The sequence below is a fragment of the Lacerta agilis genome, chromosome 2 (genome assembly GCF_009819535.1).
Source record: "Lacerta agilis isolate rLacAgi1 chromosome 2, rLacAgi1.pri, whole genome shotgun sequence".
Classification (NCBI taxonomy): Eukaryota; Metazoa; Chordata; class Lepidosauria; order Squamata; family Lacertidae; genus Lacerta; species Lacerta agilis.
The window spans coordinates 40,585,537-40,609,651 of NC_046313.1; the positions used below are offsets into that span (position 1 = coordinate 40,585,537).

At 44.1% G+C, this 24,115-nt stretch overlaps 1 protein-coding gene across 4 annotated transcripts; it reads left to right on the top strand.

Annotated features, from left to right (window-relative positions):
• Window positions 1–391: 391 nt before the first annotated feature.
• LOC117041214 (CD209 antigen-like protein E) lies at window positions 392–19,774 on the top strand. 4 transcript variants are annotated; one of them, XM_033139722.1, is made up of 11 exons: window positions 392–634; window positions 3,492–3,542; window positions 5,715–5,819; window positions 9,474–9,593; window positions 11,105–11,185; window positions 13,894–14,019; window positions 15,065–15,127; window positions 15,396–15,485; window positions 16,645–16,814; window positions 17,781–17,893; window positions 18,199–19,774. In XM_033139722.1, the coding sequence occupies exons 1-11, from the start codon at window positions 535–537 to the stop codon at window positions 18,329–18,331; spliced, it is 1,152 nt and encodes a 383-aa protein (XP_032995613.1). In that variant the 5' UTR covers window positions 392–534; the 3' UTR covers window positions 18,332–19,774. The 4 variants fall into 4 exon arrangements, with proteins under 4 accessions (XP_032995613.1, XP_032995615.1, XP_032995616.1 ...); XM_033139724.1 differs by having other exon boundaries at window positions 5,718–5,819; XM_033139725.1 differs by lacking the exon at window positions 5,715–5,819 and having other exon boundaries at window positions 393–634.
• Window positions 19,775–24,115: the final 4,341 nt, after the last annotated feature.

Sequence of the window (24,115 nt, forward strand, 5' to 3'; positions counted from 1 at the left end):
GCTGGCCACATGACCCAGAAGCTGTCTGCGGACAAACGCCAGACCTTGGGGGGGGGCGTACTATATTTTTTTTTGGGGGGGGGGATGAACGAATTCCTATGCCCCACAAATAACCCAGAGATGCGTTTTAAATAAAAGCACACACTCTACTCATGTAAAAACATGCTGATTCCCGGACCATCTGCGGGCTGGATTTAGAAGGTGATTGAGCCGGATCTGGCCCCCGGGGCCTTAGTTTGCCTACCCATGTCTGAGAGTAATTCTTAAGAAATTTCTGCTTTGAATTCTCCCCCACCCCAAGTCACTTTACACATCCATTGCATGTTTCCCATGTCTAAGACCAAAGAGGTGCTTTCTACAATATCTTCCATATACCGGTAAAATGAGACTTGAGCTACTCATTGCTGTGCCTTGCCCAAATAGGAGCATCTTAGAGGCCCTTCAGTTTCACTTCCCTTTGACTCAAAAGTTCTGAGCTCTCTTGCCTCTGCACCAGGCACTGCTACTGCAGCGAGTCTCAGGGAAAGGGCACGAATGGATCGCTCTCCTGTATTTCGGGGACCTCCTGTTCCTCGCTCTGCTGAGCGGGTCCCAAGACTTCCCCCCACAGGTTCTGGCATGACAACATCCCAGGGTGAGTGGGCCTTTGTTTTCTGCTTTGAATTTCGGGAAGTTGCAGTGCTTGCTCCCTGTTTCTTTGGGAAAGCTTACCTACTAGAAAGGATTACAGCATAGAGTTTTGTGTCACCCCAAAGGCTAACAAATAAACTGTAAGAACTTATGCTTGAGCTTGCATGTCCCTCTTCCCTCCCATTCCTTTTTCCTTATGTGTCATGGCATTTTAGAACTGATTTTTGTAAGTCATGTTGAGAGCCCTTTAGGCTAAAGGGCAGGGTATAAGCTTTTGTTGACTACAGTCCCATCTCCTCAGATGCATGAAATATTATCCCGAATCGCAGGCATACGCTGTATATACACACACCACAGTTGCAAGGGGGATTTTAAACAGTGTGATCAGAAGGAAATGAAATGCAGGTGGTGATTATTATGTTAATGCAATTATTACAGTCTCTACTTTTCTGCATTTCATTTCCTTCTGATCTCGCTGTTGAGAGTTCACACACATACAGCCCTGTGTATATATTATTCTGGGAATGCTTGTGGGGGTGGATAGTGGGAGTGGAGCAGAGTGAGACAGCAGTGAGGAGGAGGGAGCTCTGGGTCGGCCACAACAGCTGAGTGTGATTGTACCCAGAAGGGATAAGGCCAGTGCCGGATTAAACCCTGTGAAGGCCCCTAGGCAGTCAAAATTTTGGGGGCCCATTCTAGTGGGATACCATTGAACTAAGAAAGCTTGATTGTAATTTTATTTCAAGATCAAATTGATATTATTTTGATCTGTTGTCACAGGGCCCCTAAAAGGCCCATAGGCCGGTGCCTACTCTGCCTGTTTGGAAATCCAGCAGTGGATGAGGTCATGATGATGATGATGATGATGATGATGATGATAATAATAATAATAATAATAATAATAATAATAATAATATTTATTATTTGTACCCCGCCCATCTGGCTGGATTTCCCCAGCCACTCTGGGCAGTTTCCAACAAAAATCAGATACAAAAATATCACACATTAAAAACTTCCCTAAAAAGGGCTGCCTTCAGGTATTTTCTGAATGTCAGGTAGTTGTTTATCTCCTTGACCTGTGATGGGAGGGTGTTCCACAGGGCGGGCGCCACTACTGAGAAGGCCCCCTGCCTGGCTAGATTTATAATGGTGCAAATAAAGGGTTTTGAAGAGCAAAAAAGAGGACACATTTGCCGACTTCTACTTTTCACTATGGATGACTATGACAACTCTACCCTAATAGAAGGAAAGTTATAAAGCAAAACGTGCATCACCCTTCTGAGTGATCTCCATGAACAGCGTGGCTGCTCCCTCCTTTCAGTATTTTAAGGCAGTGATTTTTTCTGGGGGGATGCAGATACCCCTGATCTTTTTGCGAATCTTTGCACTTTTGTCCATTTACTGTATTTATTTTTCCCAATTTGAACTATAAAATGGTGGTTTCCTTGAGTCAAAATGAGAGTACTCCTAAACATTTTTAAAGAAAAAAACACTATTTTAAGGCAGTGAGTGAAGTCAGAACTGTGGTTGATGCATGTTATTTGGGTACTAGGCTATCCCTGGGGTCCTAAAAAGCTGCTGTCCCCCCACCGCCACCGCCTTTAGTGCAATTTTCATTTTCTAGATCTCTGAATCTTCATAGTTTTAAAGGTCTGCTAGATCCCTCCTTTGCCATTCCTTTCTTCCTAACAACCACAATGCCTCTTTCCTTTGATTGTGCTCTCTACAATTTATTTTCTCCAAATCAACTGCACTATAAGTTTCCCGGTCATTAAGAATTCACTGTACAACTTACTATACAATGGTCTACCCGTCAACTCAGAAGTAAGTCTCTTCATGTTTAATAGGGTTAATTGCCATGTCAGAGGGTAAGGGACTGCAGTCCTTGCTTTCTTGTCAAAAAGGAGTAAAAGGTTTTTGTATGTGTGTTTGGTATCAATGAAAAAACAACTTAAAAAAAAGATCTTAAATACAGACATCCCATAATGTTTAATATTATTTTATGAAGAGTGACAGACCCAAGTTAGGAAAGGAGCAAAAACAATGGGAAATGAGTTTCAAATATGAAACTGCACTTGCTCAGAGTATTTTGGTTTTGTTTATTAAGGTTGCTGAAATGTTTGTGTTTTGCCGAGGATTGTGAAACTGAACATGTTTGGAGTATAATTTTTGTAGTCCATGAAAGCTTTTGTAATAATAAAATTGTTAGTCTTTAAGATACCTATAAGATGTGTTTTCTTTATTCCAGGCATTTTCTGCGGGGGTGGGGAGGGAGGGGCTTTATTTGGGGAACTGTATCAGGGACCCCAACTGGTACGCAGGTGGCGCTGTGGTCTAATCCACAGAGCCTAGGGCTTGCTGATCAGAAGGTTGGCGGTTCGAATCCCCACAACGGGCTGAGCTCCCGTTGCTCGGTCCCAGCTCTTGCCAACCTAGCAGTTCGAAAGCACGTCAAAGTGCAAGTAGATAAATAGGTACCGCTCTGGTGGGAAGGTAAATGGCGTTTCCATGCGCTGCTCTGGTTCATCAGAAGTGGCGTAGTCATGCTGGCTACATGACCCGGAAGCTGTATGCCGGCTTTCTCGGCCAATAAAGCGAGATGAGCGCCGCAACCCCAGAGTCGTCCGCGACCGGACCTAATGGTCAGGGATCCCTTTACCTTTACCTATCAGGGACCCCAGCTGCCTTAATCTGGCTTTGATCCTAGGGGTCATAAGAGGGGCATCACAGTACTTCCTTTGGCTGGTCCAGATTCAGTCGTTTTCTTGCTGTCCTTCAGATTCCTGTAGCAATGGAGATGTCATCTTCAAGAAATATCAGTTTCCTGAATGCTTTCTATCCCCCCCCTTTTTTCCCTACAGGGATTTACACACTTGCTAGGCCAGCAAAACCTCCCCTGCCTCCCAAACCAGGTGAGTCAGTATGTTTCCTTTCTTCTGTTCTTCAGCCTCAGTCGTGCTTCTGCACTTGACAGGTGCGTGACGGTGTTCACAGTATGCAAAGAAGATGAGACACAGGCTTCTTCCTAGCAGTGCCGCAGATCCACGAAGGTTCTTTGCTATTCCATACTTTCTCTACCAGCGATGTGGAAATATGCATTATATATGTTAACTATTCTTTAGTATTTTGGTCTATCAATTTTACTTATTTTATTGCATTCCTCCGAGGAGCTCAAGTTGATGTATGCCATTACTCTGCACCCCCGTTTTGTCCCCATAACAACAGTAGCACCTGGCAGAGTGGCACAGGTGGGTCTACATTCCTGGCATGCTTCCCCAATGCACTGCGTCACTGCATGTTGCCAAGAAGGGGAGGGGAGGGGCAATTTCTTGGTGCCGGTGCAATATTGGGAGAAACGGATTGACTCTGCGCCTACAGCATCCCAAGCTCCCTCCTACCTTGCCCCTCTGCCCTCTCAGTAAACGGCAGCCACATGCAGTGTTGGGAAGCCAGGCCAGCAATGCAGACCCACCAGATACTATTTTATTACAGCCCTATGAAGTTAGACCGAGAGGCAATGACTGGTTCCAGGCCACCCTTGAGCTTCATGTCTGAGCGCAGGCCCATGCAGAGGGTGGGGGAGCAGCCAAGGATACTTGCCCTGGGCCTCGGGGGGCTACGCTGGCGGGGGGTGGGGCTGCTAGGAGCCTGCTGGTCTTATGCTGTCATGCCAAGAATGCCTGTACCTCCCAGCTGACCAGGGACTCACACCCCAGGCCTCAGACAAGCTCTGGCTGAGTGTAGATTTGAACCTTGGTCTCGCCACCTTTGGAATGACCCTGTGATCAGGGTCCCATGCAGCCTTTCAGTTAAAGAGTGCAAGTCTTCCAGGGTGGAGGTTTTCATCGTGAGCCCCCAGACTAATGGATCAGCCTGGTACACTTTTAGCTTATACATGTTTGGAAGGGTAGAGCACAAGTGGCACAAGTCTCACTTTGAAGACATACTGAACACTGGTTGTTGTTGTTGTTCAGTCGTTCAGTCATGTCCGACTCTTCGTGACCCCATGGAGCAGAGCACGCCAGGCACCCCTATCCTCCACTGCCTCCCGCAGTTTAGCGCACGTAAATGTGCCTACCGGGTGGCAGTGTGTGCTGCAAAGATGGCTAATTTTGCAGCTTGCATTATGTCCGCTAGTGTCAGAGTAATTTTGGATGGTCCAGACTTTACTGGCTTCCATTCTAGCAGAGTTCTCTGGAGAATTCGAAGATCCAGCTGATCACACCCTTTGAGGATAAAGTTGCTTGACTTAGGAGTGATCTTGCCTCTGCAATTGTTGCAGCTTCTCTTGAAGCACCCAATGACAGAATCGAGGATATTTGTATGTGGAATCAGTTTCAGCTGACACAATCAGCTGGTGTGGACATGGTGCTGGTGGCCGTGCCCCTAGACACTGGTCTTCTTGACCCCTGCCCCTCCTGGCTTATGAAATCTGTCAGAGGGGTTCTGACTGGTTGGGTCCAGAGTGGGGTTAATGCTTTATTGCTTGAGGGGATGGTCCCTGTTTCCTTGAAAGAGGAAGGGGTGCAGCTGCTCCTAAAGAAGCAAGCTATGGATGGGATCAACTATCCACCAGTTGCAAATACCGCCTTTTGGGTGGTGGTGTGAGGCAGCTGTAAGTAGATTCTGCAGATTATTTGGATCCATTCCAGCCTGGGTTCAGTCCTGGCCACAGGACTGAGATGGCTTTGGTTGCGCTGTTGCAGGGGGTAGGACAACCTTGCTCCTGCCTCTTCATCTATTGACCATGATATCCTTCTGAAGAGGCTCCGGGAATGATATTTGTGTTGCAATGGGACACAGCCTGTAGAGTACCATTGGGAGTGTGCTTTTCGGCCCCCTAGAGGCAATGTTATAGGGTGCAACAGGGCACTATCCTAACCCCAGTGCTATTTAATATCTTCTACAGGGTGAGTCTTTTAAAAAAAGGCCCCGTGGAACATGTGTACTCTGTACCCACGGGGCCTCTTTTAAAGGACTCACCCTATATATGAAGCTACTGAGAGCAGTCATTAGGAGTTTTGGGGCAAGGTGGCATCAGTATTCTGATGACGCTCTGCTCTGTTTCTCCATAATTTCTCCAATAGAGAGAGGCTGCACAGTCCCTGGACCTGTGTCTGGATGCAGTGGTGAGATTGATGAGGAAAATCAAATTGAGCTTGAATCCTGGAAAGATGGAAGCACTGTGGGTGAGCATACCCTCCAACATTTCTCCGATGAAAATAGGGACATCTCATTCCATAATGATAATTTTACTATTTATACCCCATGCATCTTACTGGGTTGCCCCAGCCACTCTGGGCAGCTTCCAATATATATAAAAACATAATAAAACATTAAACATTAAAAAAATCCTTCCCTATACAGGATTTCCTTCAGACAGCTCGGGGGTTGGATAACTCCATACCCTCCAACATTTCTCCAATGAAAATAAGGACATCCTAAGGAAAAGTGGGACATTCTGGGATCAAATCAGAAACCGGGACAGCTTCTCTAAATCAGGGACGTCCCTGGAAAATAGGGACACTTGGAGGGTCTGGGTGAGTGGTTTCTGTGTCCAAGAAATTGGCTAATAGCCTACCCTGGGTGGGGTTGCCCTCCCCCTTGTTTTGCATTTTCACAGTTTGGGGGTGCTTCTGGGTCCAGCTTTGTCACTGGAGACCCAGGTAGCCTCACTGGCTAGAGGCACCTTTACCAGCTGCAATTGGTACAACAGCTACCTGTACAGCTGTTCCTGGACCGGGAAAGTCTGACCACAGCAGTTGGTGCATTGATTGCTTCAAGATTGGATTACTGCAGTGCACTCTGTGTGGAGCTTCGCTTGCCCTTGATTCTGAAGCTGTGTCAGTGCCGAGTGCTGCAGCACAACTGCTGACAGGAGTGAGACCCTGTCAGTATATAACACCCTTGCTCAGAAACCTGCAATGGCTGCTGGGACAAGTTCAAACTGTGTTACTATTAGCATATAAAGCTTGGGACCAGTTTATCTGCACAATCACTTTATATATGCTCACTTGACCACTAAGATTTGTGGAACTGGCACTGTTAGACGTGCCACATAATAGTCATCCTGCTTTTGTCCGAATTCGATCTTTATGTGTGGCAACACCCACACTTTGGAACTTCCTTGTCTATTGACGTAAGCCAGGTGCCTTCACTGTACTCTCTTTGGTGCCTGCTAAAAAAACGTGTTGTTGTTATTTAAAGCAAGCCTGCCCAAATATGTAGAATGTTGACATATGTTTTAAATCTGCTTTTAGTTTAGTGTTGCTTTTAAATAATGTTTGAATGTTTTAAATAGTTGTTTTAAATTTTTGTCTTTACTTATTATTCCATTGTGTTATTCTTGTTGCAAGCTAGCTGCTTTAAGTTTGCAAAAGTTTGTTTGCTTTTCAATCAAGTGCTATGTAAATTCCATTAAATAAATAAATAAAGTTGACCCCGCCTGCAGGGCCTGAACAATTTGTTGCAGGTGACTACCGCTGAAGTTATTTAATACAAATGTTTTCATTTTAGGTGAACTCAGCAATTAGACTCCACTCAGGGTTAGTCTTAAAATAACCTTATTGTGGTTTCCTTTAGAACTGGACTTCGTTTCTATAAACATTCTAATCCCAAGTTAATGATCTTTTTACTTCTGGTTAGTTGCTGGTGCTGATGTCAGCAGCCATCACCTTCCTAAGCTAGTTGTAGTTTGCTTTGTCAGAGAAACACTTTGCTGATCAAATGCCCGTAACTTGAAGAAGCAATGAAGCGAGCCTTGGGCACTGTGTCCCTTAGGTTGAAGAAAAGAACTGACGGTGCACTTTGTAAGTGACCACAGTTAAGACTGACTTTCTGCCATATGAACTTCCAATATAATCTGCTTGTCTTGTGCTTTATTGATGCTTTGGTCCTGCATTTTGCACTTTTGGTTATATGTTATGCGCTTTGCAAAAAATAAAATAAAAATCCCCCCAGAAACCTGGATTCCCAGTGCCCAAAAGAAAAATTGCAGTGATCCAGTGCTTTGTACTTTAAGCAGACAATTCCTTTTCTATATTGCATTTCTCCATGTATGGCAATAAGATATAACCCCTTTTGCTTCTGTATATTCCACCGCTGTGTTGATACTTTATTTTAGAAATTAGCACAGGTTGTAATTTGGGGGTAAGGGAGAAGTTTGGTTTGGTTTGCCTTTAATGTGAAGTAGGGGAGTGTTCTACTAACAAGTCCCATCGGCATGAGGATTTCTGCTTGGGCAACGGGATTCCCCCCCCCCTGCATGTACCCCATGCCCTCCCCAAATCTGTCTCAGAGGTTTGTGGGAACTCCTCAACAGATTTAGGGGGCAGAAAGGGGGAGGAGAGGGAGAGAATGTTCTGCTGCGCAACCAGAATTCCTCGCCCTGGTAGAATGTTCACCTTAGCACTGTGTTGAATTCCACCCATAATTTGCACTTCAGGAAACAGTATGTGAACTGAAAAAGACAGCTGTCCCTCAGCATTCACACTTCTCATTTTGGATGCAGCTAACCAGGCAAAAACCTTTCTAAAAATATAATAATAATAATAATAATAATAATAATAATAATAATAATAATAATAATAATTTATACCCTGCCCATCTGGCTGGGTTTCCCCAGCCACTCTATATAGAAGTGAAAATAACATACCAAAAAATGCAGTACAGTAGGGGGAATTGCAGGCAAAAGTGTGTATATTAGGGGAAATTCCATACATAAATGTGTATACTTTGAGAAATGTGCACTAAAACTCATGAGGACTTGTTGTTGTTGTTGTTTTCTAAAAGAATCCACACACATAGGCTGATGTGGAAATGTGGTGAACTCAGTTTAAGATTGGAAAAATGAGAAACTGAGATAAACCCAAACTGACATATTCACCCACCCCTGTTTTCTACTTCAGTTTCTTATGTATTGGAGTGTAATGTTTGTATTTATCTAATCACTTGGGAAGTGTGTTAGTTAGCAGAAGGGGATACAATAAGAGCCCTGCTGAATCAGACCAAAGACATGCTGACTGATCAGATGCCCATAGGAAGCAAACAAGCAGGATTTCCTCTACTGATTATTGACCAAAATATATGCATGATTTCACGTTTTCCTTCTGGCCTAAACCACATAAAGGGGCGTGGAATGTCTTTGCTAAAGAAAACACATTCTTAACAGCAACAATCTAATTTGGGAGCCCCATTGCTGTGCAAAGGCCCAGTTGTACAAGCAAGGCAGCCATTTGTTTGAGGCACCAGTGAAGCACCACACCATGTGAAAAAGCCGTCATGGTGAAGCCTGTGATAGCATGCATCTGAATGTGATGTTGCAAGGTTTCCTGGGACAAAACTCATTCATCCTCTGTGGGAGTCACTTAGGGCAGTCTTGAGCTGGTCCTGGTCCAGTGTGGTAGGAAGATTCAAGGACAATCAAAGAAACATGTAAATATTTCTGTGTAATACAGTATAGTATTTTATTTTTCAAAATATGGATAGATATGTGTTCAAATTGATTATGTAAATCAAGCACTGCTAGGAGTTGTTTACTTTTTGGTTTCCAATGTATTTCTAATCAATAAAAAGATTGGTGTGGCATGAGCAAATGTTCTCTCTGAAAGAGAAAAATGTTTGAGAGCCACTGTCCTAGTCAGACTGTGCATAGCAAGAAAGCAGAATGTTGGAATTTTACTATTGTATTCAAGCGCAAGCCTTAATAAATTCAAAGCCCGGCTTTTCAGACCCACCCAATGGATTTGCTAATTTGACTCAAACAGTCTGTAAACAATTCACCAAAAAAACGAGTCTGAGTGGCTTATTTCCATTTTCAGAGTTAACTGTTCTTCTGTTTTTAGATTCACCCAACAGTTTTGACGATGACGACGATTATGATGATGGGGGTGTTGCGACTGCAATGATTCCTGCAAGTCAGACAACACCTTTGGCAGACAGAAGAGGCATGGATGCTAAGAAAGGTGCGGGAAATACCACAGTCTTCTAGTCTTCTTTAGCATGCACTGGCTATGGTGGTAGTCTTTGCTAAAGCAAGGGCAGTTTTGTTAACCACTAAAGCTGAAATGGTTATTAGTGAGACATTCATTTCAGCTTGTGATATTTATGAACTATGGAATTAGAAAGGCTGGAGAGATCCTGTCTCAGCAAATGAGTCATAGAGCAAGGACAGAGAGCCAGAAGTTGGTAGATTCTAGGGTTGCCATATTCCCAATAGTGAAAATCCAGACAAAGTTGTTGAGCTCCCCCTCCCCCCTTTTTTTCTTTTCATTTTGGGGCTTTTCCCGAATTGTCTAGGCTTTCCCGGACATTTTGCTGATTCAGCAAAAATCCACACAGGCACCATTTTTCTGAGTGATTCCCAGATGTGTCTGGGAAAACCCGGACACATGGCAGCCCTAGTAGACTCCATCTGCCATCATCCCTGTTCGCAGACACACTGGCTTAGTACTGATGAGTGTTGGAGTCCAAGCACTTCAGGAGGGACACAGCTTCTCCATCCCTGCCATAGAGGTTCCATGGTAGAACTATCACCCACAAATGAATGGGTTTCATCTCCCTTTAAAGGCATCTAAGCTGGTGAGCATCCTTACTTCTTGTGGCGGTGAATTCCATACATTTATTCAGCAATGTCTGAAGAAGTACTTCCTGTTCTTTCTCTCAGCTTTTCCTTTTACAAATCCTGGACGATTTTAAGCAAACAAAATCAAAACAGTTATTCAGAGCCTTTGTCTAATTGTGCGACCATTGTATCATGCTGCTCCCCCCCTCCCAGAAGTCAGAGTCTCTAAGTTTAGCTATTCTTTTTCTCCTCATTTCTGTCTTCTATATTAAAGATCTCTGTTCCCTCACACACAATTATAATGGGGGGAGGAGAGGAACCAGACACTCGGATAGACTATAGTCAATTCTAAATGTGGCTGGAGTCTAAATTCTAAATGTAGCTTATTTCACTCAACATAAGCTGCTGTTTGTCAAGCAGCTAGTGTGAAACATGAGCTCCTGGACAAGTGGGACAAAGGCTGCCCCATTAAACTGATGCTTTCTTCTTACAGTGCAGCAGCACCCTTAAACTTCACCAGCTCTCCCCCACTGAGCTGCCTTCAAGAACTGAGCTATGCCCAATATGGCATGTAGAGAGAGCCCCACCTGCTTACACAGTTTGAAACTTTACTGAAACTCCTTAGGGTCCAAATTAGAATGTGGTCAATGCATTAAATTAACTGCAATCTCTTGCAGACTCATTTTAAAATTGTTGACTCTTCAGCTGAAACTGATGCATTTCACAAGAGAGGAATGCATGGCTATGCCGCTCTACTAACTTGTTGAATAGTTGGTGGATTTCATCATGGTGGAGTGAGGCAAAAGGGAGTGATTCTGACTTTTTCATGCACATTAGCAGTTTTTTCGACTTTGTATGTCTGTGGTGTGCTCTCTGTTTCTGATCCCAAACTCCTGAATTTGTACTGTATAGTCGTCGATCCTGGATACGGCCCAAGCTATTCAAGTATCAATGCCCTTCCTTCTGATGAAGCGACAAGCAGTTCAAATTGTGGTATGTATTCCAAATGGCATCTAGATCATGTGTGCACTCAGCCCGTAGCCATCCTATCCTACCGCTGGCCTAAATATAATTTCTTTTAACATAAAGGGCTTAGGGGAAATTTGCAAGTATCAGCAGGCAACTTGGGAAAGAGCTGACATGGCTGTTCTTCAGGAGACCCACCTCCAAGCTCCTGAGATGGATTGGTTGTAAAAAGACTGGTTGGAGTGAGCATTGGGCACGGGGGCTCTGCCAGATCTAGGGCAGTAGCGATCCTCTTGCCAGAAGTAACTCACAGATGTGAATCAGAGACCCTTCATGGAGGTCCCAATATCTATGTGGATGGTAATAATTATCTCTTAATTAATGGTTATACTCAAAAGACTGAGGGTCCCTTGGGTTTGACACCATTCATGCAAAGGTCGCACAATTACAGAACACCACTATCATTTATGGGGAAGACTTCAATTAAATCCTAGGGGGGAAATGGAAGTGTGGGGATTGGGTTATCAGATGATGTAGATGCAACTTGGACTACCCTGATTGTGTTCCACCTGCAAATCAGAAGTGTACTGTGTGACACATGCTTTTTATCCATAGATATATACATTTTTGCTTTGGCTTTCCTTTCCTTTTCCCTTTCGGTCCTCTACCACCCTCCACACACACACACACACACTTATGTTTAGTTTGTGACTGGGAAAAGCTGTTTCACGAAAACATAAGAAGAGTCCTAGTGGATCAGACTAAATATCTCTTTAGTTTAGCATCCTGACTCCCACAATGGCTAAGCAGGTGGCTCTGGGAAGGTCACAAGCAGGTAACGAGTGCAACATCTCTCTCCTGTTCGTGGTCCTCAGCAACAGGTATTCAAAGGCATCGCCTCCATTTTCCTTTAGCGTCAGTGGACACAGAATTGGGTATTTTGATATTATTGTAGTATCTCATCTTTGCTGATCTATGGCATAAATCTGATCTCATTAATTTAGCCACTTAACATTAAAATATGAGCATATTCTTAAGCAGCTGCTTTGGATATCCTCATTACTTCTTCCAATATTTATACAGTGTAAATTCTCACAGGTGTTTCATTGTTTACATAACTCTTTCAGTTATTAAACCTGAAATTAGGTTCACAGAGAGCAAGAAGGAAACTCCCTGAGTCACCAGACAAACCCACACAAAACCAGACCATAATTCTGTCTCATTTATGCTGGTATAAAGAGCAATAATCTTTATAGCATTGTATAATTTTACACTGTCATGGGGTTGAGGCTTCAGCTCAGTAGAAGAACTCATATTTTGTATGTGGAAGGTCCCCAGTTTCAGTCCCTGGTACCTCCAGTTACCATTTCCTGTTATGTCCAGTTAGAACCACTGCCTGGTTGAGACTCTGGAGAGCTGCTGCCCGTCAGAGTAGACAGTACTGGATGATATAGATAGCGTAACTTGATAAAAGGCAGCTTCCTAAGTTCCACACAGCACAGACTTTCTCCTTTGCAAGATCACTTAGATCCCCATGATCATAATGATCAGGGGGTTGGACTGGATGGCCCTTGTGGTCTCTTCCAACTCTATGATTCTATAATAGGAAGGAAAAGATTAAGGATCCTCCCACCCATTCTCAGGACCATTTGATTGTTGGGGAGCAATTACTCCTTTGTGGGCTCTAAATTATTTCTATATGACTTATATAATTCCCCACTTCCTCCCACCAAACTCTTGTTTCCACTGCTTCTGATTCCCACCCATCCCCTTTTACAGTCTACATGTTCTTTCTCATACCCCCTATTTTTCTGAGACTATTGCGTACTTCAATTTCTAATGGATTGGGACTTATACACAGTAGGTGGCAACCTTCTCCCAACAAGTGAATTGGATCTGCTATATGGAATTGTGGGGGCGGGAGGGGGGGGAAGAAGTTGCAGAAATCAGAGAAGAACACTGTGTACCATAATCAGCCGTAGGGCTTATGGTTACTATGCAATACCAGGTTATAGCCGGTCAAGTCGTCCAGGAAGCTAATCACATTGGCCAGACGTAGTAGTATTTCTAGATAGCATCTTTTGACTCTTGAAGCTTACAATGACAAATACAAAATATTCATTTGCCTTGGTTGTATAAAATGTGTGTACATTCCTTTTAGATTGGTCCAGCTGTCCTTAGCAGCAGCATTAACCAAGCACAAAGCAAAATGTTTTAGATGGTTTAGTACTGATTTACTCTCACCTTCAGCATTACTTTTTTTAACATGAAAAGATTTAATATTTTGAGACTTTTCTTACATAACATGTAAAAAATAAAAAATAAAAATAAAGGAGCATTGTCCAGACTAATTTATGTTGTTCCCCAATTTATGTCGAAACAAAATAAAAATTAAAAAAAATTCCTTCCAGTAGCACCTTAGAGACCAACTAAGTTTGTTCTTGGTATGAGCTTTCGTGTGCATGCACACTTCTTTATGTGATTCCTTTTTCAGTTGAGGTGGCCCAACCTATGCATAGAGGCAGCTTGTCTCCCCCTGGAACTCAGAATAGAATTTGGCAGCCTTGCTGCGATTGTGCACAAACACCTGCACACTCACTGTCTCACTCACACATGCTACATGATTTTGATCCCCTTTGTTATTCATTTGAAATGGGGAGGTAACCATTTGTTCCTTCTGTTTATTTTTTTAAATGTTGCAAATAAAACCCTTCAACTAATCTTCACTTGTACAGCTCCTGCCGATGCTGAGTCTCCGCAAAGGAAAGAAAGCAGAAGAATCCATGTTTTCATCCTTTATGTCTTGGTAGTCATCTGCTTTGTGATGTTGTCAGCGCTACTCTTCTTGGTCCTGGTGAAGTGTAAGTGATCCACTTCGGATGAAACGAAGTCTGTACAAATCAGGAATGCGGATTGTGTTGAATCCCAACTCCCATCAGCCCCAGCCAGCATGACCAATGGTCAGGGATGGTGGAGTCCAACAATATCTGGAGGACTGTAGATTGATTCCCCATCTCTGGTGAAAATGGAATTGTCAGGAACTGCACGGGTTAGAAATGGGGACCCACAAATCCAGGCATACTACCCTGTATGGAAAACTATCCATGAGGGATAGCTCAGCCGGTAGAGCATGAGATTCTTAATCTCAGGGTTGTGGGTTCAAATCCCACTTTGGGCAGAAATCCCTGCATTGCAGGGGGTCCCTTCCAACTCTACAGTTCTGTTATTCTATCATGGCTATAATTGGTTCCTGGGATTGCATGGGTGATAATAGTATTTTCTAACCTTTCTCCCTTTGGCTTTGCTCCTAGTACTGTTCCTCTCACCTGGCTCCCACTTGTGAGTGGGCTCAGCTTTGAAAGCTATTTCTAAAACAGTTTTTTAAAAATCAGATTTTTTAAAATGCTTACATTTTTTAATGAATAAAATCTGATACTATGTTTCTTTAGTTAGCAACATTTATATTCTGCAGATCATATCTATACCAAAGTGGTTTATAGCCCTCAAAGGCAACCCACTTAAGGAAATGTGATACTAATAAAAACACATTGCAATAAATGCAGATTAAAATACAGCCATCTGTTGAGTAACCAGAACAGTTCTCAAATCCAGGCATCAGATTACTGCTCTCCAGTGCACTCTCCCTTCCAAGCCACCCTGAACTGGAAGGAGCCAGTGATAAATGCGTCCCAGTGACCTAGCATCTGCTTTGTTTGCCTGAATCTGCTGCTACTGGCACTGGAAAGGTCTAAAGAACAAATCCCTTGGCCCAATTGAAGCATATTCAGCATATGGATGAGGGCCATCATATTATATGCAAGGAGAACATGGTTCAAATCAAGGTTTATTTTGACAGCACAACAAAAAGTAGAAAAACTACAAAAAAGTCTACTTTTCTTTCTTCAGACTCCGGACTATCAGAGGAGATGCAAGCTCTGCACTTCAACCAATCGGAGATGCTGATGAGAGGTAGGTAGTGTGGCTCTTTAATACGTAAGATGGAGGCTGAGATGTCCCACAATAGCCATGCAGGGCAGGGTAATGGCCCCCAGCACAGGCCCCAGTCATGCCGGACTGCAGTTGCCACTCACCGGCAGCTGATGATAACAGGTACTTGTGGCACCACCACCGACAGACTGAACTCTAAATGCACTGCTAGATCAATAGCAAAGCAGGAATGGCAGCCTATGGCCCTAACACACTGCTTTTTTGGTGGGCATTTTGATTTGTCTTTCAGTGAAGAAGGACCTGGATTATGTGCAGGCGGCACAAAAGATTATGGAAAGAACCGTAAGCAACAACTTCAGTGAACTGCAGGATGTCACAGGTGAGACATCCCTGGAAACGTTACTTATCTTGATTTTATTTTCCTTCTGGCTTGGTCATCCTGGGGGGTCTAAAAACATAGAAGTCCCAGGCAGTGCCATCACTAGGAAGGTAGGAGAGAAGGGAGAATTCCTATTGAACCGTGTAGTAGCAAAAGTGGAGGGAAAATCCAGTTCTGTGCACATTATGATCTGAGCCAGGGGTCAGCAAACTTTTTCAGCAGGGGGCCGGTCCACTGTCCCTCAGACCTTGTGGGGGGGGCAGACTATATTTTCAAAAAAATAAGAACGAATTCCTATGCCCCACAAATAACTCAGAGATGCATTTTAAATAAAAGCACACATTCTACTCATGTAAAAACACGCTGACCGTTCCCAGACCGTCCGCGGTCCGGATTTAGAAGGCGATCGGGCCGCATCCAGCCCCCGGGCCTTAGTTTGGGGACCCCTGATCTGAGCAGTTGCAATCCACCAGGCAATCCATGTTGGGCTTCTTCTTCCTAATCCAGAATAGGGGGAAGCAGTGGCACAATATGTGTTGGCAGCTCGCAGGGCAAGTCGAAGTTGGTGCCCCCTAACCTAATTGTGGGCATCACGTGGGGGGGCCACAGGTGGACTTGACTGCGCCCCTACTGGAGATCATTATGCTCTGGCCAGTCACCACATTCACCCTCTCGGCTCAGTGAGCTCCCGGTGGGAGCAACGACAGACACTTCTTGGCAGGCTTGGCAGCATTCCAGCACCACCGGAGCCACAGCTGCTGCAGGCCTAGGAGGAGGGCAGTGGAGAACAGGCTGAAGCGCCAAGTGTAGCCATCTCTCTTTGGCCACACAGTGTGAGGGCGGGCACTGGCAGGTCCCAGGTGAGCGGGTGGCTCTCCTCCCTGCTGGGGAAGGACTGGTGTGGGCTGGAGAAAGTTCAGGTTCCAGCTGGTGGGAGCTCCACTCAGGTGCAGGCGTCCCTTTGCCGGCTGTGAGAAGGAGGTGCAGCCGCAGCCCTGAAGGCCCACCCAGGCTGGGCCTTCAGGGCTGCAGCGACACCCCATGATTTAGGAACATTGCAGCCCATCGACACGCTTAATTGCCGGCTGCTGCTGTATATTCTGAAGTCCCCAAGTAGGGTACAGTGTTAATAGAGTGTTGCACTACATTTACTTTGTAGAATTCATCTGTAGCAGCAGAAATTACTCTCATCCGTGCCCCGAGGACTGGAAGACTAAAGAGAAGAACTGCTATTTCATTTCAACAGAGGCAAAAAATTGGACCGATGCTCTGTGGCAGTGCATTCATAATAGGGCTTATTTGGTCAGCATTTGGTCTGATGATGAACAGGTTAGTCTTCCTACATCAACATGATTCAGAATGAACAGACATGCCCATTTTTGTTCCTGAGAGTTTCTCATTTTTCCCAGTCTTTTAAGTTTAATTCTCCACATTTTCACATCAGTTTGTGATTTCTTTTTTAATCCCCATGAAAATTTATCAGAACTACAGATTTTTGGGTGCAACCTTCCATAATATACACATTTTAGCAAACATTTTTTTCTAATACAGTGCAATTTTATATGGTCATTTTAATTAATATATGCATTTTATGCACAAAAGGGATGCATTTTTATACACAATATTTCGTTGGAGAACTGCAACACAAAATTCAGAGAAGTGTGAATTCTGAAATATACCGGTAGCTGTGCAAATTAAGGAGGCTCACATTACAATGCAAACTGAACCCAATTTCTTGCCCATTCCTATTGATCAGGTGGAGCACCATTCCTTGTGAGGTATTTGCCATTAGCATGGTGTTCCCTGGGTAATATTAAGAAAGAAAGCTTTGGGGGAGGGAGTGCTCAGCAACTTTTCCTGGTAAGTTAGTTCCTTTAAAAAATGATTCTTATTTTCTCCCTCCAAAAATTTGATTGCCAAAAATTGTTTCCTTATCTTTCACTGCCTCCAAATACACCTTGAGGGCATTTTCGCACAACACTTCCCCTGCATAGTTTGACTCTACAGTACCATTCAAAAGAAGTATTCCAGTATTATAGATTAGTGTCAAGAAATATGCCCTTCCTTTCCTTAACCATCTTTCATTGGAAATGTCTCCCTCTGAGTTCAGTGGCACTTTGCCTTGTATTTGCTCATTTGTGAGGAGAGTGGGGTGGCCTGAGGAGACCTATGTAGGCTGGATTTGGATGCCTTGAAGTCTGGACCTGGATGATGGTCAGAAGCTCCACCACTCCTGCTCTAGTACCTTTTTTAGGATTGCAGTTCAAATGTAATCTAGATTATTTTTCATCCCAGGGTTTCCTGAGAGATAACATCCACAGTGCAGGTACATACTGGCTGGGAGCAGCTTACAACGAAAAGGAGGGAAAGTGGAGGTGGAGAGAAGGCGATTTGCTTATATCTACAGCGTGAGTACATTTTAAAGTATTTACATGCTAAAAATGGACCGTTTCATGATGTACATTCCCATAGGCTTCAAACCGTGTGTGCTAAAGAAATGCAAGGGGTGGAGGTAACCTTTAAGACGTGACAAGGGACATCAGTGTTCAGTATTCAGTAATGAAATAACCAGACTCTAGACTTGTGGTGTTGCCAGCCTTTTAGATTTAGACATCAAGATTTTAGCCAGACTTCGGGAGCTTTGTGGTGGTGTTGACAGTTCTGTGCTGATAACAATTATTCCACAATCCCTCTCCCTCTCTTTCTTTTCTAGTTTTTGGGATATAGGACAGCCACAGATGGGTGCTGAAAAGGAATGTGGTGTCATGCAACCCAACGGAACATGGGCTTCCGCTGTGTGTTCCCTTCCCTATCGATGGATTTGCAAAAGGAGACTGTTCTGCTGAGACACCTGGTGGGACAGGATTGTATACAAGTTGTGTTGCTTCCCTTTTCCTACTCTCACCCCTCCTCATCCTGGAATGCATTGCAGCTACCAAGCAGACTGATGGAAAATGATAGCTTTTATCACCGCGTGATCCTAAGCTTCCTAAAGCATTTTCATGTGTGACACATAGTCTTGCTTATTGTGCAACAAGTGAAAGGATTGTCTCTCATATGGAATCTGAGTGATTGTGCCATACGCTGCTGCCCACATTCCCAGAAGGCCTTACAATCATCCCTGTCAAACACGGGAGGAGGGGAGAAATCAGCCACCCTGAGACTGTGGGAATCAGAAATGCAGCTTAAGTGTGCTTGACTCTCCCAGCTAAGCAGATGGCAAACACACCTTTGCAACCTGTTCACATCTCAGGCCTTTTATTAACTTTCCCCAGCCAGAGGATGAGGAGGAAGCAATAGTGGGGTGAGAAGGGAGGCTGTCTAGTGAGCAGGGAGGTGTGAGAACGATGAGCTTGCAGAAGCATTCAACCTTCCTGAATGCTAGGCACTGTATTAAGGCAGAAGGGCAAGGAGGCTGTGCTGTGTTAGGTGCTATAGCTTCACTATTATTTCAAACGGCAACATGCAAGGAGGATAGATTCTTTTTAGAGCAGGGGTGGGGAACCATTTTTAGCTGGAGGGCCAGATCACTTTGCGGCCAACTCCCCCTCCCCCATTTGACACGAGGGCTGGGCTGGTAATCTGTCATTCACCTGGTGTCATATGATATCAAGTGGATCTGAGCCAGGCTGAAAGCAGCCTGGCTTGCGTTTGGCAGCAAATGTAAAGAATGCCAAATGCAAGCCACACTTGCAAAGGGAACTACAGGGAGCCTTGCTTGGAATGCAATCCTGGCTGTTCTTTTGCAAGTGTGGCTTCCACATGGGTACTGTTTAAATCTGGCACCAAATGCAAGCGTCACTGATTTTGGCAGACATCAGATGCACCTGAGCGAATCTGATCATGTATTCTAAGGCTCCTGATTGTTCCTTTGCAGCTGTGGCTTTACCTGTCCTTTGCCTGACATCATATGACTTCAGACAAATGGGCATGGCCCAGGGAAAGCTCAGAGGTCTGGTGGCTAGCTTGACTCATGGGATGGAGGGTTCCCATCTGTATTTTAGAGGAACTACAAATAGAAGCAAAGTGTGTGTGACATTTTGTTGAGTTAAGCACACATATCAATCTTGCCTCTGCACAGCCACGTGATATAGCCATTGCTGGTATTTTTAGGAGAGAAAAGGCAAGTTTTTACTTTTGCAAACCACTTAACTCTTTGCATAGTCCTCAATGGCAAATCTGCAATACAATACATGTGTTTGCCTCACAATCAGGCTTTGCTCAGTTTTATATCATTTATTTTTGTGTGTGCATTTTTCTGCAACTACTTTCTTCTAAATGGCATAATTTGGCAGTTAACCTTTTGTTTTTCACTGAATAAAAATTCTCACTGTAATAATCGATGACTTGTTTCGAGGAATGCTCTTAATTTTCTTAATCTAATTAAAGATAACCATGTGCTATCCAATCCAGAGCTCAAGGCAGTACCTACTCACCTGGGAGTGAGCCCCACTGAATTCCATGAAGGAGTAAGCTCCAGTGTATAGGATTGCACCGTTGGTCACAAAGAGGACAACGCCTTTGGCTTACCACTGTGACTGAGGGACATGAGCACTGTCCTCAGATTTCTGTTCTAAAACCCTGTGGAACATAGTGCAATGGTGGGAACTGCAACATTACCCTCAATGCCTCATTTTTGAACGTGTTTCAACTAATTGTGTTGGATTAAAAAATAAAAAACCCAATGAAGTAGAAAGACAAGCAAGCATGTTTGTCAATTGTATCCTTGATCCCTGGGTTGTAAATCCTATTGAATTCCTCCCTTCCTCTTTCTTTGGATGATGCACACTTTCCATTTGTAGTACTGAGTGGAGAGGTGAATTTGTTTAAAGGGAAACACAGCCCTGGTCTCTTCCTCACTATGCAGGCACAGGGTTATTACTTGGCACTGCTAACAGTAGTGAAGCACCATGTTACTACCATGACTTCGGTTTAGAGTAATCCTAATTTGCAAACATAAACATTAGAATAGTGGCTGCACACACAAGGAGGCCTATGGATAATGTTTGGGTGTTGGGGGCAGTTTAGGCACAATGTTTTATATAACAATGAAACATGTTGAAAACAATGAAGCTGCACCGCTGTCAGAAAATGTAGTAATGCTGCCATCTAGCTGCTGTTTTCTTTATTATCAAAGATTCCCAATCCAGGTATTGTATTACTTAATTTTTTTATTTATTTTTTTTTACACTTAAACAGTGGGAATTATCCACAAATAGTAGTGGCTTGCCAACATGCAGAAACCACTCTCGGTTATGGTGATATTCCAAGTGGTTTTGATAGAACTAGCTGGATAATGTTGATATTGGTTTTTTCCCGCCACCTCAAACCCTCAAACTGGGCTTCTGTTCTCACTGACATTTGGGTACCAGACCAGAATCTGAACAGAAAGAAAATCTAGCCTGCCTTCTTTTCAAGTGAGGGCATTATACTCAACCGCCTAGCAATATGGACCCAAACCAGAACTTGCCATGAAAGTTTGACTGAGCACATCTGTCACCCTCATCTGTTGCCAACTCCCCTTCTTGATAACAATCACCCGGGATTGCAAATCAGAAATCTAGTCTGTATCTTTAGATTCACAATTGTAATGGAAGACAAGGCAGCCCCAATTTATCCTGCTCGTTCCTTCTCGGGTCCTGCCATCTTTACCCTACCTCATACGGAAGCAGTCTCATACCATCTTGGTAGTATCCATATTGGTAGTATCATCTTCTCTCAATGGGCAGCAGCTCTCCAGGGTCTAAGGCAAAGGTTGTTTCCCATCCTCTGTGACCTGATTTTGTCTAAACCAGAGCCTAGGGCTTGCTAATCAGAAGGTCGGCGGTTCGAATCCCCACAACAGGGTGAGCTCCCGTTGTTCAGTCCCTGCTCCTGCCAACCTAGCAGTTCGAAAGCAAGTCAAAGTGCAAGTAGATAAATAGGTACCACTCTGGCGGGAGGGTAAATGGCGTTTCCGTGCACTGCTCTGGTTCGCCAGAAGTGGCTTAGTCATGCTGGCCACATGACCCGGAAGCTGTACGCTGGGTCCTTCGGCAGTAAAGCGAGATGAGCACCGCAACCCCAGAGTCGTCAGGGGTCCCTTTACCTTTACTACAATATTGCCTACTCTCGCTGGCAGCAGCTCTTCTTGGGCATTTCACATCCCCCGCCACCCCACACTGATCCTTTTTTCAAGTGGAGATGTGAGATCTTCCGTATGTCAAGCATGCCCTCTGCCATTGACCTATAGTACTTCCCCCTGCATTGGGGAGTTGAAAAGAGACTGGATTGCAACCTAGCAACAATATTGCCATCATTATGTGCCTTTTACTAGTTGCTGCCTATGCTTGGGAATTATCCCCTTCAGCCTTCATTAAGCTACTTTGCTCTGCTTCGAGTTATTCTTCCAGTCCCTCTTTATATACAAAGACTTTTCTGCATCATCCTATCATCATCCTAAATTACCTGCTCCTCCGCTAACATTTTACTTCCCACAACTATGTATTGTAAAGTCCTGGGCTCCCCTCACCCCACCACTTCCTTTCCTTGTGCATCTACTGTAGATTGAAGAGCAGGTCTGTGCAGAGACAGTCTGCTGCTTCTGTGTACTGCTTAGCATCCAGCTCCCTGCTGGCAATTTATAAAATGTTTAGCAGTGGTAGTGCTAATGATACAGTGGATAATTTTACTGTCAGTGTAGTTGTGCATAGTGAGGGGTAGTAGGCACTACCTTGAGAGGTGGGTGGGAAGAAAAACCAGAGGGATAATCAGAATCTGATAACAGGAAGGGAGAGGGGAAAAGAGAGAGAATAGGGAGGGACAGCGGAAGACTCAGCCATGCACGTGATGCATGGCACTGGCTATGGGAGTCTACGGAGCATGCCTGGATGGGGTGGTCTTATTTACGACTTCATGGAAAGCAATTTTTGCACCAATATCTGTAATGTTTATTTAGACAAAGTGCATTTCCCTGGAACAAAAAAAAAAAAAGGTTCCGTAGGAGATGGTTTAGATTCAGCTTTTATTTTTTGCCCCAATTGGTGCATTGAGCAGTAAGCAGAATTGGTGCATTGAGCAGTGGGCATTTGCAAAACAGGTGGAGCTGTGCATTTCTTTCTGACTAACAATACTTCCTGCAGCAGCTGAAGATTCTACTGCTTCCTCGGGGGATGGGTTAACCTGACCCAAACATGTTTCTTTATAATGCAAGCATGAGTTTATATCTCTGCAAAGGGGACAAATACAGCTCCATTTCAAGGTACTTGTGAAGGCTGCTCATTGAGTCTTGTTTAGTGTTGCTGCTTACCCAGCAGGGCTGCCTGGCAGACAGAACCTTGTTCCAGGCGGCAAAACAGGCCTGTCTGCAAACCAGGCCAAAGGATGATTGGGGGCTCTTTTTTTGCTTCATGGCCCAACTCACAAGATGAGCAGTAACAAGCTATTGACTGACTTTACATTGCCTCATAAAGCTCCTTAGTGAGGGTGAACTATGTTTTTAAACCTAATTGAGAGAATATACTATTTTTTGCTCCATAAGACGCACTTTTTTCCTCCTAAAAAGTAAGGGGAAATGCCTGTGCGTCTTATGGAGCGAATGGTGGTCCCTGGAGCTGAATTGCCCAGGGGCCAAAAGCAGATTGTGCTTTTTATTTTACAAAGAGAAAAGGGAGTGTTGAAAGGACCCCGCTCAGCAGCTGATCAGCAGGAGATCGGGAGAGAGATAAGAGTCCCAGCTCCCTTTCAGCCCCGCCCTCCTTTGTTGAATGTGCTGCAGAGGGAGGTTGTTTGTTTCCCCAGGACATGTGACTGGCTGATTAGATTATCTGTCTGAAAACAGTAGAAATGGCTCCCTTTCCTTAAGATTTTTCAGAAATGTGAGTTAAACCCCATAAAAATGGGGCTTTTCCTCTTTGCTTTTCCCCCTTTGCAAAAGGAGCTTTGCTTTTCCCCCTTTGCAAAAAAAAGCTGCAAAACCTTTAGCTGATCCTCAAAACAAAAGCAAAAGCAAAAAAAAAACAACCCTAGGGCTTTTCCCTTTGCAAAAAAGCTGCAAAACCTTTAGCTGATTCTCAAAAAAGGCCTTTTGCCTTTGCAAAAACAGCAGCAAAACCTTTAGCTGATCCTCCAAAAAAAAAACCCCAAAATCCCAGGGCTTTTCCCTTTGCAAAAAAAGCTGCAAAACTTTTAGCTGATCCTCAAAAACAAAACAAAAAACAAAACAAAACAGGGCTTTTAGAGGAGGAAAACCAGAAAAATATATTTTTTTTCTTGTTTCCTCATCTAAAAATGAGGTGCACCCTATGGTCCGGAGCGTCCTATGGAGCGAAAAATACGGTATACAACAGTGGTTGCTTAAAGGTGGCATTTGAGCTCACCCCAAGCATCTACAACTGGTGTGTGTATTGGGGAAAGAGGGTAACAAACAATTTTCCTAATCTGTCCTCATTGTTTCGCTCCATCCCCTGCTGCACATAGAGAAGGAGAGGGAAGCCAAGTGGAATTCGAGTGGGGAAAGTAAAGGAAATGGTTACGCACACACATCAGAGAGAGGGCAATTAATAACTCCACCTCCCAACTCAGTTGGCAACAGCATAGCAAAGGGCACAATTACCTGTCCTCTACTGGAACGACTACTGGGAATTTCCAGC

Bases quoted from the DNA above. Each gene is read 5' to 3' on its own strand.
- LOC117041214 (XM_033139722.1), top strand. From the start codon at position 535: ATGGATCGCTCTCCTGTATTTCGGGGACCTCCTGTTCCTCGCTCTGCT. The intron at 635-3,491 runs GTGAGTGGGCCT...TTTTCCCTACAG, and splicing joins TGGCATGACAACATCCCAGG to GGATTTACACACTTGCTAGG. The intron at 15,486-16,644 runs GTGAGACATCCC...TTTACTTTGTAG, and splicing joins TGAACTGCAGGATGTCACAG to AATTCATCTGTAGCAGCAGA.